Raw genomic sequence first — 18,955 nt, 5'->3', positions numbered from 1 at the left:
GATTCATTTTGTGCAGCACATGGTAGCAGAGATTTAGTTTCGATGTTGCACCAATTTCTCCTGTTATTAGGAAAGAACAGTACTGAAGAAGAGCTGTCATGTTGGGTTCAGATTCTTGTGGTACCAACAAATTCATATTCATTCCACTAACAACACTTTGCATGCAAGTAATAAGACTTTCACCACAGAAGCACAATAGCAGACAGCCCAGAAGGGTGGTAGATAGAAATTTGCAGATCATTATTTTAAACCACCTTCGTAATTCAAAGCTACAATCAATTTAATTTCTTTCTGAATCAAGAAAACAGTGTATAACCAGGTACACATAGCAAAAACATGCTAGCCAAATTATACCTTCATACAAATAGCAATTACACAACATGACACTGATAGAGTTACCGGATCAGTTAATTCTGAAGGTGCTGAAGTACACAATGACTAGATAACTGAACATTAGAGGTGACGTTTTTATTTGAACGATGAGAATTAGGAGGGAGAGGAAGGGAAGGAGTTAAAAATAGTAAAATATGGTCATCGTGACGTAGTCATCCCTGCTCATGAACTATCAAACATAAGTTTTCTTTTTAAACTGAATTACCGATATATTTACAGAACAGTCTAAGAATATCAGTCAGTTCCCGTGGAAACATGGAGACTAACCAGACAAACAAACAATTCTTGAAATAAAAGTGAGTTTGAACCGACATGCAGTTTGCTTTCATCACTTGTATTTTATCAGGCATCCATATGCTGTGCAATATGTTCCGTTCAACACATCATTTGAAACCCACAGGTAACCAAGGAAGAAATAAGTTGTTACAGTGAGCATCTTTATGTAAAATTTCACACGTCACAAAACAATGCAATCGACATGGGTTTTACACTGAACACTGGGTGATATTTTGCACTGCGGTGACTTGGAAATATAATTCACTGCACAATACTAACAGAGTATTTACAGAAAACAATCATTAGTCTCTTATAAATAAGGTGACCAAATATCCCAGGCCTCCTGTTAAGACGTGCAATCCCTTTCAGGATGAGAACAGGTCGGTATTTTGCTCTAACAAGTCTTCTCTTTCCCTATCAGTTTTTCCAAGCAGAGAAGAAAGATCCCACACACAACCAAAAGTAGTCAAACAGCAAAATCCCCTGCAAGTTATCAAGTTTAAAATCTCAAGCTTAGCTCATTCTTTTAGTATTATGTCTCCTATCAAACTTGTGTCTATTGCTTTATTTTAGCAAGTTCCCACTTTCCCTGATGCAGTGCTGATCCCAACCTTACTGAGAGTACAGAGGACTCAGGAGAGCTGAACTTCAAAAAGGCAGAGTCTGAGCAGCAAGGAAAACAAAAGAACACAGCTGGCAGGCAAAAGAAAAAGGAGGCTGAAGTCCTCATGTTCTGAAGGGTTACGAGAAGATGAACATTTTGGTCGCCTTAGATACAAGTCTCGTTTGTAACTTGCATGCAGGAACTTTTGTTTTAATCTGGCAAAGTGTTGAATACCACAACCACGCACAGTTCTACTCAAACACCAGTCTGGTAAACAGTTTTATAAACAGCAATCATAAGCATGAAATAGCTTTCTGTCCCAGAAGTCAAAACCCAAGATGATCCTAGAATTGTTGGGTTTTTTCCTTCCCAGATGTGCATATTAATCTGTACAAGTCCAATCTCTTTGCAGACAGCAATAATCCTACAGGTATGACCAGCTCAAGCAGCGACCCTTTACAAGTTGCTTATGCGGTTGCCATTAAAGTTGACATTCACCAAAGGTTACCATACATGGTTCTGGGTACCACAATTATAGGCAAATCACTTTAATGGTGACCACTATATTACATATTACTCCAACTACACACACATCAGAAGGGATTATTACAGAGACAATACTTTACACTCTTATACCTGCAGCTCTCAGTTTGGTTTATTTTGTTGCTGTTTTCTACATGGAGGTGGCCTCCCATGACGCATTATGTGCTTTTCCAAACTATCCAGGATGGCAATAGCGATCCTCTGGACATGTGGATCAGTCTGGACGTTTTCCTTAATGTTGTACAAGTGCTGTAAGCCACCCTCCTCAATTAACATGCTGCAGTACCTGGCAGCTGTAATAAAAAAAAATAAGTACAAAATTATCTAGGGTAGAAATAACAGTTATTGTAAACAATGCTGAAATTCACTTTCATCTCCTAAGCCAGGCAGCACTTAGGACACTTCCTAAGTTTCTACTGAAGTGCATTTGTACTTTGATGGGTGACAACAGGACAACAGAGTTGTTTTGACAGGATGCAGACTGTCTCCGTTTTCATGTCTGTCTTAGCTAGCTGGAAAGTGCCTTGTAATATGCACGGTATTCTCTCTCCCTCACATGCTTTTTAAGTGCATATATATAAATTTTAATATAATAGGTTTTAAAAAGTCTGCATCAATTCCAGTGTTACTACACGGAGAGATCAGCTATACAAAGAGCCTCACTCATAACATAACATACAAGCTTCAGAGGTTGTTCCAAAAAGGTCAGAGTGACTGTAATGCAATCCACAGAGCACTATGCCAGATACACCCAGTTTCACTGTTTATCTCAGCAAAGCACCACCTGAGTTGTCTCAATCCTGACATTAAACATTCCTGCAGGGATCACATCTATTGCGGTGCTGCAGCTATTTTAGGTAACTTAGCTCACTGAGGTGGCTACAGCATCGTGAAACAGCAAAAGGAGGAAGAAAAACAACAAGAAAAATCAATGCTATTAAATCCAGACCACTTTTTATCCTCTTCTAAGGTGACAACAATACAATGCACCTTCTCCCCAAGAAATAAAGTATTTTAGTGGCAAGTGTCAAAAGCTTAATTTTTTTTCCTCCATATAACACTTCATATTTCAGAATTAAACAATTTTTGTCCCCAGAGCACATTATTACATTTGCTTCTGAGCATTTGGTTTCTCTGCAACTTTCTCTGGAAGCTTCTGGCACCAACTGCCATCAGAATTAAACTTCAGGACATATGCTCATGATATAAATATAGATACTTAATAAATACATAGAAAAAAAATAAGACTGCACTGTACTTAAGTTAGGGGAATGTTATCCAGTTATTTGCAGCCTCTGCATTCTGTAGTGCAGTTACTCACTGTCAAGACAAACCTCTATGGCATGCTGAAAGCTCAGAGGTTATGCAGCACAAAATAAACTCCAGAAAATGAATAGAACAAATAAGACCGTACTCTGAATTAACAGGGTGGAGGCACAAAGAGGGGTAGAAAGCTTGTTTTAATTAGTTTGTCTTAGTGAACAAACTGTTACCCAGAGTCTGACCACCACAACTTTGCCAGAAGATAATTTATTTAAGAAAAAAAAAATCATTAAGAAAGCCAGGAAGGTTTGTAAGCTCTTACACTTAGGTATGCTCAGGGGACTGACTTCCTACCTCAACACCTGTGCATTTCATTACATGCTCTCAAGGCATATTACAAAGAATATGCTGGCGTTCTCATTTTGCAGATGGAAAATACAGATTGAGAAAGTGCCTTTTGTGTAGCAGCATGTTATTGCAAAAGGTGACTAGGCACCAGAATTAACTGAAACTTCTGTTCTGATGGTAGGACAACTACCTGCTGTAATCCTTGCTCTCCTTTAATTTGAAAGGAGTTCATTGCCTTTTATTAATATTAACATCTCTGAACAAAAACACATGTGCAAACTGCAAATGTAGGTAGTTTAAACACACATTTTGAAATTAATATTGTGAATCACACAGTAAAATTCTGGTAAGTGAAAAGAATATAAAGAGCTGCTTCTTACTCCTTTCCTGCCTCATTTTGTGTAAACCTCAATGCAGTTTCTCCAAAGTACCAGGAATGAAAACCATAGAAATTCCCATTATTCCCACTCATGCTAGCGAATAGTATGCTAAGGAATAAAAACTATGGGTAATTTTTATCTTAATACATACGATTTTTGCTGCAGACATGCTGCATGGCCCACACTGCCCATAACTGGACGCCCGGTGTCATGAAACAGCCAAGTAGTGGAAAAAATGGATTGAAAGACCTGTTAGAAAAGGAGACAAGTGATCAGCTTATTTTGTTATTAGCTATCCCTTCAGAGATCATAACATTGCCTACTCATATTTACCAGCTGGTTTAACAGGGAAAGACTTCTGAGAAACTTGGAGTTTTAGAAGCAGTGACTGTCTTTTAACACTTAAGGCAGTAACTAGCAAAAATATATATTGTGGATATACAGTATATTTTTTCACATTGCATTTTGATGATTCTTACACCTTAAAAATAGAAGTAAACACTGGAAATAAAGATTAAGTGGACAGTAATTATCTAATTGTACTTTATATGACTAGCAATAGGACTAGAGGTCTAGGGGAGATTCAGTTTGGCCATTAGGAAATACTCCTCCAAGAAAATGGTCAGGCACTGGAATGGGCTGCCCAGGGAGGTGGGGGAATCACCGTCCCTGGAGGTGTTCAGGAAACATTTAGATGTGGTACTGAGGGACATGGTTTAGTGGGAAATATTGGTGATAGGTGGATGGTTGGACTAGATCATATTAGCGTCCATTTCCAACCTTAGTGATTCCATGATTCTGTGGCCTCAAGCCCCCTTATTTAGGGCAGACAGTGCTAACCTTGTGCTCACCAGTGTAACCTTACTGGTTAACCTTTGCATCCAAGTCTTTTAGACCCAATGGACCTGAACACCTGAAAGGCAGTCATAAAGACATTACATTTACTTTTTACAGGAGCTCCTACCCTTCTTCAATCACAAATGGAAAATCAACATGCAGTGTATTTTAAGTTGTGTAGTGTATTTTAAGTTGATAGGTGCTTATTTCGCTGGGCAAAACCACATCAGACTGGCAGCTTATTCTGCTTCAGGAACAAGTTTCAAATTTAATTCAGTTCTACTGTATTTTCCAAACTCCAAATCAAGGCAATAGTTACCTGTAAGCCACCATCTCACATTCTGGAGTTGGCCAATTCAATATGGCAGAATGCTGCAAAATACAAAACAAAGAATATTCAACCTTAAATACAAACATATGAAAATTGAAGAGCATGATAGAACGCATCATCATTTCAGTACCAGCTGTTCAAGAAGAGAAGTTCTCTGGCTGCGACTTAATGTCCAGGCCTGCTCTCCTCGAGATATTAAATGTGCAATAATCCCTGCTGCAAAATAGCTGACTTCCACCTCCACACTATGCAATAATTTACTGATGTGGTCTATAAAGTCCTTCCACATTAATTCAGAATGGAGTTCTTTAACTTCAGCTATGTTATTCTGGAGGGGAGAGAAAGAGGGAGAAAAAAAACGAAAACATTAAGAAAAATAATACGATTAAAGGGAGATGAACATATACATATGAACTACACTGTGCAAGTAAACACGTATAAACACCAAGATGATAATCATATATCAAATTCCGCTTCTGCTTTTGAAAACTTTTCCAGTTTAATACAGAAATTCACCTGAAAACATATGAAGACTTTATCATAAGTAAATCTAGCCTGTAGAATGTAGATTACAGTCATTTATAAGCTAGTTTTTATATCTTCAGAACACAGTCAATCTCATTAAATCTCACCAGCGTGCAGTTCTGAATTCCACTGATTTTCAATTGCTTTTTGCACTTAGATTTATCTGAAGCCTGACCCTGACAGGCTCTTCTTGTTTATTGTAACCATCGATTTCAATAAGATTAGTGTCTTTGGAAAACTGACAAAATAATCTGAAAAAATGAGTGATGAGCACTACAAAGATTAAAGTAGACTGTAAAAATACTCAACACTGCTTCAAATTAACATGGAAAAAAGATGGATTTTTAACAACACAGATTTCAGACATTTTTGTTCATCTCACCAGAAGTCCAAGAACCTTCTGTTGAATGGATGATTCTGATGGAAAAGACTGTGGAAAAAAGGAAGAAATTATATGTAACTGTTTACAGTGTTAATTATAAACCTATATGGACAATCCACAACACAGACTGCACCCCTCACCTCCAAAACTCTCATGAACAGTTCAAGACCTTGATTTTCAATGAAGTGCCGACAAGTTGTTGGTGATTCATCAGTGAGGTTCCAAAGTGCGCTCAGTGTGAACTTAAGGGTTGTATCTACAAGATTCTGGTTTGTTTTCTGTTTAACTATTTGTAGTAGTTGCTGGGAAAAAAAAAACAAACAAACCAAAACTAATTATGATTGCATATCTAAAAACCTATCCGTTCCTCTGCTTGTTTCTGCACAGACTCAGCTAGTACAGACTATTATTTATAAGCAGAATAAAGACCTAAATATTAAGGGTCAAACTCTACCTCCCAAAACATACTACTAAATGTTTTGTTCCCCCTTTTCAATATTGTTGCCTGCCAGAGGAATTCCTTTGTTTCCACCATAATTATATGCACAGTACCATTGCTGCTGGCCCAAAGCCATCCACAAGACTCTGGGAACCACATGAACATTGACAGCACTAACAATTTAATTCAAATATTCTCTTTTTAAAGCCTCTTTAGCCTTATACAATAAATTTGAAATCAATAATCTCTTGCTATTTTACTTTGTAGTAAGTTTTGTCAAGCTTTTCCCACTTAGGCTTCTTTTCACGTCTAGCAAATTCTCCAGGCTTTGTTGTTCAAAAGAACTTTCAAATGAATACAGGCTAATGCATTCTTAGAAACCTCTCTCCTTGTTTTTGTATCATATCTTTAGGAACTATGTTTGCATGAATAGCTTGAAAAGTTGGTATTTTTGACTTTCAAGAAAGCATCTGACATACCCTAACGATGAAGAGCTCCGCACCAAGCTGAGCAGTTTGCTCCGTTGAAAGCTGTAAATAAACAAAACTATAATCAGCATTTTTTAAAGGCTTCAGAAATACTATCTAATTGATTCTATCAAAGTTTAAACTTTGTACCTTTGCAGCAAGAATGGAAATTATGGCTACAGCCATCCTTTGCATGTTTTGATCTTCATGATTACACAGCCACTGCATAACAAGTTTGGCTGCTTCAAACCTGAAAGTTAACGATAAGTTTAGTTTTCACAAGTCTCATAAATCTTAATCAAAGGAAGATGCGCACAGAAGACCCTTCAGATAGAAAAGCATGGAAGGAGAAACAAACTTGAATAAGCTTATTTCAGTATTCAGCAACAGAAAAGCTTTCTGCAATGCTACAGTTTGTTTTAACTGACATAAAACTTGCCTGTTAAATGGAACATCCTGAAGTATTCTGTCACTGCACAGGGAAAGAAGACAATTCTTTTGCAGCTATAAGAAATCAAAAAGAAAGATTTCAGAGATGCACATATTTCAGAATACTTTCAAGCTGTGAATCCTTAAACATATTTCCAATGACTGTACTGAAAATGATTTCAACTCATAAAAAGAGAGAAAAAAACCTAAAAAATTGATATTTTCAATAGTCACACTTGTCCAGAATTCAGAATTACCTGTTGATGATTTGGGAAATGTTCCATGGCTTTCAGGAGCAAGTGAGTGACATCAGCCAGAAGTCTCACAGGCATTCCTGCTGCTAAATCTTGCTTGGTTAGGTTGAAGACGCATGCACTTGCTGCCAACTGCACTGGCAAATTCAGGGGATGATTTCTCATTCCAATAACCACAAGCTGAAATGCAAGAGTTTTGCCCATGTTACATACATATGCACTTGTGAACATACCCCACGAGCAATCCACTGCTGCTGCAGAACACAACAATGACTCAGCAGCACCCAGTATCTGCCTCCTTTTCCCTGAAGTGAAAAATCCATGTGGTGTGACTTGAATTCTCAGAGAGAATATTTCCCTCTGCTCTGAGATTCAAAGCTAGCAACTCCTATTTCTCCATCTCCTTTCGTGCTGTTTGCTGCAGCCACTCAAAGAAGATGAGATCTTCAAATAGAGCAAAAGACCTACATTTTTCACAGCTTTTTCCCCAAATATGTTTTTGGCTATGTATATTGATTATCATCTCTGTTAGGAAAATAGTCTTGTTTATCACTGATTGTTGAAATCTTTTGATAATGAAGCCAACAAGATCAAAGCCATTTGTTTGACTTGAAAGAAGATGGGGGAAGGCGGATGAAGCCTATTTCACTGATGTTTCTCTTTATGACCACAGCAGACATTAAACTGTCTCTGGTGTTCTAACAATGAAAAGCCGATTCCTAGAATGGATGTTAAGGAATGTTCCTAGGAACTGCCACTAGTTTGAGCCAAATACATAAATATGATTTGACCCAATACAGACTGGATCTGAGGACATAACTCTGCACCTGTAGAAACCTCTATTCAAAATTATATGAAAAAGTAACATAGATGCTACTACATTTGGACATTACCAAATTAGTCCAAACAAATTTTAGTTAATATAAGACGCTAACAGAGCATTCATCCACATCTCCACACTTCAAATTGTTGTTAATTTTAATTCATTACAGAATTTTAATCTTAAAAATCAAAATACAAGTGTAAAAGCTTAAAAGTTATTTTTACCATGGCTTTGAGAATGGCCTCCTTAAGATTACTTTAAGGAATGACACAAGACTTTTTCAACAAAATTATATTATTTTACCTTCAGAATTTCAGGCTTCGTTTTTTCCATTACGTGTGTCAAGCTGAATAAGTGAAAGAGTGCTTCCCTCACAAAGAAGGCCCGTTCACTGTAACGCTTCAGGGCTTCAGAAATCTGAGTTTCATTTGCTTCTCCTGATACCTGCGAACAGAGCAATAATCTTTAGTTCAAGACGTCATCGTTTACTTTAAGAATTATGTTCATAAAGTTGCAAAGCTGCAGTTTCAGAAACACTCATACTTCAGCCAAAGTCTTCAGTGAGCAAATGGTTCCGTTAGCTGCCCATCTTCATCTAGAACAACATGATCTACAAACACTGCTCATAAAGAATTCACTTTATGAGACAAAAACAGGCCTCAGTCATCTCTATAAGCACAGCCATATGAAACAGCTACTTAAAAGTAGCACTTTGAACCTAACAGAAACTGCTTAGGATGCATTAAAATGCTTAAAAGCAGTTCACATAACTATATGCTCTATGAAACTCCTCCAGTAAGCTGACAAATGTGGTATTTTGGCTGATATTTTCGGCTTGCGGTTCCAGCACTGCCAACAAAACAATATTTCTTTTTATGTCTACAGCAGGTTTCCTATAAACTCAATCTGTAGCAATAGCTTTCCAGCAGAGTATTAAAGAACTCAATCATACTGATCGCAAAAGGAATCATCCTCAAAACTGAGATACAAAAACCAAAATACACGTGAAAACTAACAATGAACTGATCTAGGCAAAGGGAGCATTGGAAGATAAGAGCTGTTAACTAATGCCAGCTTAATCTTTAATAGTCTTAAAACTATTAAATCAGCAACTAATTGCAATTTTTTTTCCACTTCCCAACCTTCTCTGCCTTCCATTTTACTACATTTTGCCTACTTCATATCTGCAGTCGCATTGTTATGGGTGGTTTGTTGCTGCAAACACCTTTCTAAACACTCTCAGGGAAGCAGGCAGAACTTGTTTTTACCTAATTTGTCTCACAAGGAAAAGCAAATATATATAGATGGCAGTGACACATTTCATGCATTCTGCATTGCAGTAAGCCAGTTTTTTCCAAACTTGCTATACCAGGAAGAAATCACAGCCCTGACAGAAATGATACCAGCTCAGACTTTACTTTGTTCTCTCTGCTGATTAAAACAGAGAAATCATGTTTACTGACATTTTCTACAGGCAACCAAACACTACAGGATGAACTTCCATGTGGCTTCATGGTTTCAACTACTATGTCTGTCTGTTGTTTAATCTTATAAGAATTTTCTATAATCTTATTTCACAGGACTGTTATAAAGCTAACGATGTTTTACTCATGCTGTCTCCACAAGAGTTGTGTTCTGTTTATTATTTAGCAGTGTCTAAACTGAGCAGCTGAATAGTTCAATACAGTCACCAATGAATGCCTGGTCAAAACCACCAACAAAAAAACCTGCCTTTGCATAGCACAGTCAATTGTATGAAGCACATATTCTAAACAGCAAGGATTATATTGAGTTCTATACCGAATGTGAGGTGCCATTCCCTGAAGCCACACATCAATCATATCAAAGGGGAACTTGCTTTCTCCAACACTGTTTCAACACTCATACATATTTAATAACTTGGTACTTGAGAGACTCAGCCATTACAAACTATCAGAAGTTCAAGGTGAAAACTATCATTAAACAACTGCCATAGCTACAGTGCCTGTAACAAAAGCATTCTGAATTCTTAAACTGAAGCGTAAAACTCTATTTGCACAGGAGATATTTGGCCACATTATGCAAAACCTTCCTCATTCCCTCCATAGTTTCCTTTCAGCACCTCCAAAGGACCTTTCAAGATGGGCAGAAGAATTACAGTGAGGAAATCACAAACTGTGATGGAACACAACAGTAGCTCAGTTATTAAATTTCATCCACTGTGTTAATCATTAACTGCTCAAAGCTGATGCAAACTGTATCTTGACTGCTAACACATTGCTGCCTTATGCTACATACTGTGCTGGAAGTAAAAGAATATTATGTCAGTAAATCACTTCAGACTAGATCAAGTTCAGCTCTCTTAGACCTAGTGTATTGAATCAGGACTTGAGGCTCACTGAAAAGGCACAGAAAAATAGATGTAAATATATATATGTGTTACATTTATATATATATATTTTTTTTACAATAATATTATTTACATCTAGCAGCTTCTATGCCAGAATTAAATAGGAATCTGAAGTAAGGAACAAAATTCACAGTTAAAAAGGGAACCTACATCCTCCTCCTCAAACACCCACATGCATTTGTTACAAATTATTAGATCCGTATCTGCTGAACATTTTCATTTTTCTGACAAATTCCCCCACTTAACCTTTAAGTTTCCTTCTCCCGTTAGGAATTCTGAGTAGCCGGCATCAGTAGCTAGCAATCCTACAAACTGCATGGTTGGCCGCTGCTGGATAAATGCTTCTACAGCCTTATCTGTGACATGCTTCCTTCCAGAAATGTCCAGAGACACGAGGTTAGGCAAGATATCTTTCTGTTCCAGTAAACGAAGTGCTATGTCTGATGTGAATTGTTTGTCATCTGAAATATCAAGGTGATTCAGATATTTTAGTTCTCTTATAACATCCAGAATCTGCGTCGTAGTCATTTTCAAGCATTTCAGGTGGTGCATGGTCAAAGACTTCAGGCGGTCTTTGCAGGTGAGAAGTGCTGTTATGTCAGTAACAGAGGTGTTTGATATATCCAGGCTTTCTAACCTAGGGAGAGAAGCGACATCTGCCAGGTCCTCATTGTAGAACAGAACATTGGTAATACTTAATGCACGAAGCCCAGACAGTTGACTGAAGCACCTCTCATAGGGGTCTTCCAAAGAAAGAGTCAGTGAGTTCAGCACGAGGCATTGAAGGTTTTGTTGGATCCATTTATTGCTGCCAAGCCCACTTATAATGTCTGTGATTGTTATATCTGCATTCACCCCAGTGGCATCAAGTTCTACTAGCTTGTGATGGCAGAACGCTTTCCTGAAGGCCACAGCGGAGATCTTTGCTTTCCGGATGCACGCTCGTTTCAGACGCATCTGATTGCCTCGGAAGATGCCCACAGTTCCATCATTCAGAAGCCCTGTTGGAAAACAGCATTAGTGTTTGGTTTGGTTTGTTGTTCCAAAACAACACTTCCATTTTGAGAACCCAAAGGGAAACAAGTAAGAAATGTTAGCAAAGAAATTCACTGCAGCATAGCACACCTTGGAGCACCGTGCTCCTGATCTCACAAGCTTTTGAAATTCTGCTTTGAAGACTATGAGTACACTTATGGATAATCTCGTGTTAAAGAATAGGACCGTGAAATTAAGATGCAGTACATTCACAACACATGTCTTGTTCAGAAGGTGGAACATACAGCAAAATAAGATGTGGGTATAATTTGAAAACACTCAGACTACAGCCTGATGTTTTTGGCTTTTCTCACTAGAACTGGATAGAAACAACTTGCATCTCATTTTAACTCAATTGAATACTGAAGCATTCAACTGAATTCATGAGCAGGATCAATACTCTGTATAAGCCAGTTAAGTTATTTCACAGAATAAGGTAGGAGTGTTGCTCAGAAACAAGCTACGTGTGAGAAAGGAACCTAAAAAGTGTTCCAAAGACAAGAAGCAGAAGGGTAAGTAAAGAGTGGGAAGGAGAGAAAGATAGCAGTGAAAAAAATGGAAATACAGCAGTCTTGCTTGAGATTATTATGCAGTCATCTTATAATCTTGCTACAAAACAGAAAGACTAATAGTCTTTTCCTGCAGCACACTGACAAAACACTAGCTGAAAAGAATAGTTTCATGAACAGGATTACCCAAAACATACTGGAAACACCAAGATACTTTGTGTCATCAATAGAGCCATTACTGTTTTATAAACAACCATATGAGATGGGTTTGGGTACACAAGCACACATATAAATGCAGTAGGAAGCGCCTTTCCTTCTAGTTTTGCTCTATAGAGCTGTAAATGTCAGTGTCCCTGTTTTGTATCTTCAAGGATACTGAAGACAGCAAAGAAACTGAAAACACAATATATTTGGATAAAAGCATAACTAATGCTACAGTTTGTCTAGATTTAAGTCCTGAGCTTCTAATTGCCTCTGCAACGAAGACAAATTCGTATTAAGATCTGCAGAGCTTTCTATACAACAAACAGTTCAGACGCTTCTGACCCGGTAGCTGAGGAATGTGTCTGTTGCAGGAAAAGGAAAAATATAATAGGAGGCAACTGCTATTCAGGAAATAAACATAGTGTAATAGCTTGGTTAAAATATAACTAAAATGTAACTACTTAGTCATTTTTGCTAACCTTTCAAATGAAGGATCAAGTTGAGCTCCCTGGCTGGCCTGCCTTAGCTAACCCTGTTTATCTGGTATCGTTTTTCATTGTTTTTTGCTTTCCTGCACTCTGACACAGTGTTTGTGATGTTTCTGTGGCTGGGGCTGCCCTCGTCACTGCTAGCACTGCTAGTACATGTCTGTTCTTTGAGTTGGATTTCATAAGACTACTCTAAACCATCACTTAACAGAAAGCAAAGCGTGTTGAAAATCAAGAGGTTTTTTTTTGCATTTGCATATTTCTGGGACAATCTCTTCTGTTATATCAGACTGGAAACAACTGGGGGAAACTAGAAAACTAATATTTGCAAAGCCAGCCAGCAAAATCTCCACCTTTTGGGGGAGGGGGGGGGTGGGAGGAGCTTTCACTCTGTTTACAACAATATTCTTGTGCCTGCCTCATCCCTAAGGGAAGTCTGAAGGAATGGGAATCCTGCCTCTTCTCTAGGGTAATCCATCCATTCACTGCTTTCATGCCACAAGGCTTTTACACAAGCTTAACACTTCCCTTTGTCATGCTTAAAGAAAGCAAACAAAACAGCATCTCTAGCATCTCTCCCATCTAATGCACTGACAGATGCAACAGGCCAGTACCTGACAGGTAAGAAAACAATGACACTGCAGCTAAAAGCAATGAGAAACCATTTTAATGAAGAAATCACAAGATTATTTCAGAGTTTAATTATATGGATACATGGTAAAGAAAACATAATTCGGTTAATCGGTCTGCAGAAAGTACTGAAATATTTAAGCACTATTGAAAGTTGAGTTAAATCTTTTTAGAAGTGATTGAAAGGTCCATTAAAGAACAATCACTTAAAAGAACATTTGATTATAATCCTAAACGTGAGACAAAGGCCTTCCTATTTAGAGCTCTCTATATGGCTGTGTGACATCCAGCTGAACTTATGGCACAGCCAAAATGCCAGAAATTCTCTGTTCAGAGACTAAGGGAAGCATTTGAAGTAGCTCCAACACGTTCTGCTACAAAACACACCAGAACTGCACTGTCACACCCCAATAAAGTGCTCCCACTGAGGACCCACAAAGAATTGCTTTTACCATGAAACGCCATCGTCTGCAGCAATCGATCAGCCACTTCCTGAGGAAACATCCCTGGCTCCTGCAAGCACAGCGTTCCATCTTGCCTTTCTGTACAGAACTTCTCTAGGTTAGCAGTGAGGAAATTCAAGCAGATGTCAAGTAGGGAGTAAGGAGAAGCTTCCTCCTGTCACATGCAAGACACAATGAAACAGAGGTGATTTAGTCAATTCATTTTCTCTGTGATTCATCCATTCCTCTACACGTTTGTTTTCAGGAAAATAATTATTTTTGCTAGCCCTGCTCACACTTGAAGAAGCCAATATTGGAGATGAGACACCCCTCAGAGCAGCACTAACCTGGTAAACCAGGTCACACAAGAAACGATGCCTCCCAGAACCCACCCGGTCTGTTTGCTGGTGTTCATAGAGAACATTCCTTATTTCCAATGAGAGAATTTGAATCTATGAAATCTGCTGGGAATTAGTCAAGATAGACTGAATAAATCTGACTGAAATAATCACTTCTTGAAATCTTCCATTCAAGTCAATGAGCACTCGAAGTTGACCATCAACTTACATTAGAAACAAAGATAAACCTTGTGCTGCAACCAGGTAACAATTCTTACAGCATTCCTGCTGATAAAAGCTACCAGCATCCTCCTTCTCATGCTCAGGACCTGGAAATCCTCCATAGCACCAGAGCACTGGGTAGAGGACCTTTCCTTCAGAGACTGAATTGCATATTGATATCTGAACATCTCTGAAGTTTCCCTTTTTCTATTCAGTGTTAAGAATAGCCTTCTGTTTTTGGTCTCACGGATTAATCAACATAGAGGCCGACTCACAGCGCTGTGAATCATCCCCAGGCTGCACAAAGGAGGGCTGGCTGACTGACTGGTACAGACTCCCCCGGAGAGTCTTGAAAATAACAGCATCAACTGTTGCCACATCTCATCTGTAGGGGTAGGGGGGAAAAGGCAGCTCGCTTCTTATACTGAAAGTTTACTGAAGATAGTTTCACCTTTCTTTTCCAGCTCTATTGCTTCATTAGCCATAATCTCCCCACCATTCAAGTACAGGAAGATACAAAAGTTACACAGAAGAAATACAAAGAAAATGACAACTAGATCTTCAGAAATAACGTGAACCTACATGAAGACTGGGAGGCACCACGTTATTAGATGGAACAACGCTTATCTTTAATGAATCACACACTGTCAACAAAGAGATACAGCAGTTCAACAGCTCCTGAAGGCTTAAGTACAGGTTAGGGAACAAGAAACTCCAAGTCATTCAAACACAAACTCCTTCTGCAGCATTTGACGTGTCACTTCCAACTCCTCTGACTCCATCTCACTCTGTGTGTATTCAGCTTCATTATTAAATATTATTGTTGAAGAAACAGGAGTTATTTTGTGATGCATTACCAGAAAACAGCAATTTGGGCTGCCTCCCACCCTAAGCTGACATGAAGAAGAGACAGAATCATTAAGGCCTTTTGTTTCTTACAATGTGCAAAAACACCTGAAATGCTTCCCAAGAGAAATTGAGCCAGTTATTTTTAAATATTAAGGGCAAAATATAAATATTAAGAGCAAAATATTTTCCTCACCCTGGAATTAATAGGCATACGGGGCTTAAGACAGCTGTCAATTCAAATGAAAATCGGAGTCCTTACTCAAAGGAGTACAAAAATTATTTTCAGTGCAGCAGAAGCCTCATCTCTCATTAGCTCTCGTGCTTCTAATTTGATCCTTAGCCATGACAAAAGCCAGAATCCGGGCTCTGTTCATCCCTTCTGGCACTGTTGCATAATTTGTGCCAGAAGAGCTAACACACTTTCATACATCAGCGAACAAACTCTGATGAGAATTTTTAGCCCTGCAGACAGGCTGGTAGCATATGACTCACAAAGCTATTTTTTCAAGCAGCACCTCTAGCTGGCCAACCTAATCCAGAGACATTGCTTCAATTTTTGTATGAAGCAGTGGCTTCGGAAGTCCATGCAGTACCTCTCCATGCAATAACAGGACCAAGTCCACAGGCAGGGCTCAGTCACACATGTGAACAGCAGAGCCATTTTTATTCACTTCTTTTCTAGCAGTTGAGTAGAATTTTGTGTCTTCTCCAGTTTGTTGCAGAAAGGCTGAACAAACTCAGCACAGGTACTGGAGGTAACTGACAGACAGAGGAAATGCTTTTCTCCATGTCTAATAAAGCCTCTTGACAAGCACCATAAAAGTGACTTCCTGCTACTGAAGTAGAATGGCTGGAATGCTACCTGTAAACCTCTCTCATGACCAGCAGCATTCCTTTTCTTAACTTCTCCTTTCTTTAGAGGACAGTGCCCACTTAAGAGCTCAGAATGAGGCTGCAGCTGTACCTGAACTCTTACTGGGTTAGATTTCAGTGCTTCCTTCCCCTAGTTATGCTTCTGCACATCACCTAGAGAACAAGCCTGGTACTTGTTGTGCAGTTCATTTCACTTTGGTTCTGGTGCTTTAATGCAACACTATAAACGTGTGGCACCCTCAGCTCAGGATTCATTTCATAAAGATCATTCAGCACCATTTCAGCAGAACTTTTATCATAACCCTAACATGCTGGGTGGGAGAACCCAAACAAAACCTGGTCCTCTGGAAAGGCATCACCATACAGACACCTGTTTATACAACAACAAGAAAAAAAGAGACAGGTTTATCCGATGTTTTCCACCAGTAACTGCAATCCAACTCTGCAGGAAAACTAAACCCCGCTGCTGTGTGAGCCTTTTTCTCTATAGGGATTGTGATCCTACCAGCCCCAGCCTGAAAGATCCAGTTCTTTCTAGTTTTGTGTCTTAGACTCATTAAAAAAAAATCAAATCCTTTTCTCCCCACCCCCAACTAGATTTTGATCAGTTCTTCCTCAATAAACCTGTATATAAAACCTTGGAAGACAGACACCAACTTCAGCTCCAAGAGAAGTATTTGTAGGATATACCCTCCAACTGCTACACTTAATTACTGACTCACTATAATGAGACTCAGGTGTGTGAGGTCTCTCTGCTCTGCCAAGCTCATCCCATCAGCTTTTCTTCCCTGAACACCCAAAGAAGGGATCCAGCATCAGGGACTTCTCAAACAGCAGCAATTATTTCTCTCAAGAAGTCAGCAGGGAAACAAAAGGTGGCACAGCCTCAGGCTTCAACCCTAAAAGAAACCTTAGTAAAACCATCAATAAATAACAGCAAGTCTCTGGTGTTCATCAGAACTGTTTTGAGCACTAACAGGGGAAGGGAGGGCAGTGAAAAATAAGCAGGTGGTTTAGGGATTTACGCTGTGAAAAAGGAGAATCACAGTTATCCTACCGAAATTAATGGCAATAAACAGAAGTAGACAATATATGAACCTCTCAAGGAAGTATTACACACCAAGATCACACTTAACACCTTCCCTAATTACTCTGGCACGTGTGGGAATGCACTGATTAGAGTCGGTAGCGATACAGTCAGCAGAAATCACAAGAGGCCCAAACTGTGCCACATGAAATCTATACAGTAAGGCCACGTACTTGAAAATTAATATAAAGAACTTCCAATATGGGTCCATCAATTAGAAACGAGTGGAGAGAGGAGCCCGAGTGGTTTGCTTAACCACAAGGAAATGATGTGGGGCAGCCAAGAGAGGCATCAGGAGGAGCATAGAGCAGATATAAGCAACTATTATGTCATTTCCAGGACGCTCATGGGACTACGTGCATTAAGAGATATCTGCAGCATCTCCATTTGAAGACAGCAGCTACTAGAATGTGCTGGGGGGAATAAAACAGCTATTAGGCTCCTACAGATCGCAATGGGGAGGAAATAAATGAATGCTGCTTATAAATAAGGCACAGCAAATAAATGCAGCTGAAGAAAGAAGCTATGGAGGCGATGCACAAGGCCAGCACAGTGCACAGAACCGCCATGAGCTGCAGTTGTGCCATTAAGTTGGATGTCAGCACCCAGCTCCGAGCAGAACCGCACAGCTCGGCCCCATCCTGCTGACAGCACAGCGGGTGCAAACGGCACCGACCTTAAAGCTCGGGAACTTCATCAGGAGCCTCAAACAAAGCCAGCCGCAGGGCTGGGCCGCACCGCACGGGATGCAGCAGGAGGCGGCGGTGCTGTGGTGCAGCGGGATGGTGCCGTGCCCTCGGCTCCGTGAAGGGAACAACAGAGCAACAACCACCCGCTCCCCGCAGCCCCCGAAGCGGCTCCCCGACCTCCTTTATAGAACCGGCAGGGCGGCAGTAGCCGCGTTACACAACACGGAGGGCAGCGGGGCCCTCAGCGGCGCAGCCCCGCGGCTCACGGCCGGCCGTGCGCTGACAGAGCGGGACGTGCAGCACCGCCATCGCGGCCCCCGCTCCCTGAGCGCCCAGCTGTCAGCCCGAGGACACGGACCGGCCCTTCCCTCCGCAGCACGGCAATCACTCACCATGGCGGCGCTGGGTGCCGAGCCCAGCCGGCCGGGTCCCGCAGCTTGTTGGCTGCCTCTTCTTTTCTATTTTTTTTTTTTCCTTCCTCCCTTTCCTCCCCCCACTCCCGACCTGGAAGTGAATGTTGGCAGCGCCGATCCCGCCTCCCTTAAAGGCGCCGCTCAGCAGCGAGCTGCTCCGGGCCGGTCGGGTTTGTCCTCCCGCTTCAGAGATGGAGGAGAGCTTTGCCAGCAGGTTTCGCACTGAGTTATTTCAGGCTGATACGCTCACAGCGATATAAACCCCTCCCGACACACGGGCGCTGTGAAGAGAATCCATTTGTTGCCTGTTGGCAGCACAAAGCGAGCAGCGATACAATGACTCCGCCCAGGTAACGCGAACGTGGACAGTTCGCAGTTCCATCCCGTGAGGAATTGTCTGTACAACGTTTGAGTGCAAAGCAGCGGAACGACAGCCCCAAATAACCCCGACACAGCGCAGCCCCAACGCAGCGATGTGACGGCCCGGCAGGG

The 18,955-nt window shown here is 40.3% G+C and overlaps 1 protein-coding gene across 3 annotated transcripts; it reads right to left on the bottom strand.

Moving 5' to 3' along the window:
- Positions 1-453: 453 nt before the first annotated feature.
- Positions 454-18,508, bottom strand: LOC107317652 (protein zyg-11 homolog B). 3 transcript variants are annotated; one of them, XM_015870591.3, is made up of 15 exons: positions 18,443-18,508; positions 14,828-14,937; positions 14,002-14,167; positions 10,930-11,684; positions 8,598-8,738; positions 7,475-7,651; positions 7,228-7,292; positions 6,939-7,038; positions 6,801-6,851; positions 6,023-6,184; positions 5,883-5,930; positions 5,106-5,303; positions 4,964-5,016; positions 3,959-4,056; positions 454-2,109 (listed from the first exon to the last, which is right to left on the bottom strand). In XM_015870591.3, exons 2-15 carry the CDS (start codon positions 14,930-14,932, stop codon positions 1,919-1,921), a joined length of 2,310 nt encoding a protein of 769 aa, XP_015726077.1. In that variant the 5' UTR covers positions 14,933-14,937; positions 18,443-18,508; the 3' UTR covers positions 454-1,918. The 3 variants fall into 3 exon arrangements, with proteins under 3 accessions (XP_015726077.1, XP_015726078.1, XP_085367852.1); XM_015870592.3 differs by lacking the exons at positions 14,828-14,937; positions 18,443-18,508 and adding an exon at positions 16,997-17,141; XM_085511726.1 differs by lacking the exons at positions 14,828-14,937; positions 18,443-18,508 and adding an exon at positions 14,560-14,746.
- Positions 18,509-18,955: the final 447 nt, after the last annotated feature.

Source organism: Coturnix japonica, chromosome 11 (assembly GCF_054131305.1).
Source record: "Coturnix japonica strain WE chromosome 11, WE-NBRP24, whole genome shotgun sequence".
Lineage (NCBI taxonomy): Eukaryota > Metazoa > Chordata > Aves > Galliformes > Phasianidae > Coturnix > Coturnix japonica.
Note: the sequence above shows the minus strand (reverse complement) of the source record. Positions and strands in the feature narration are given on the sequence as shown.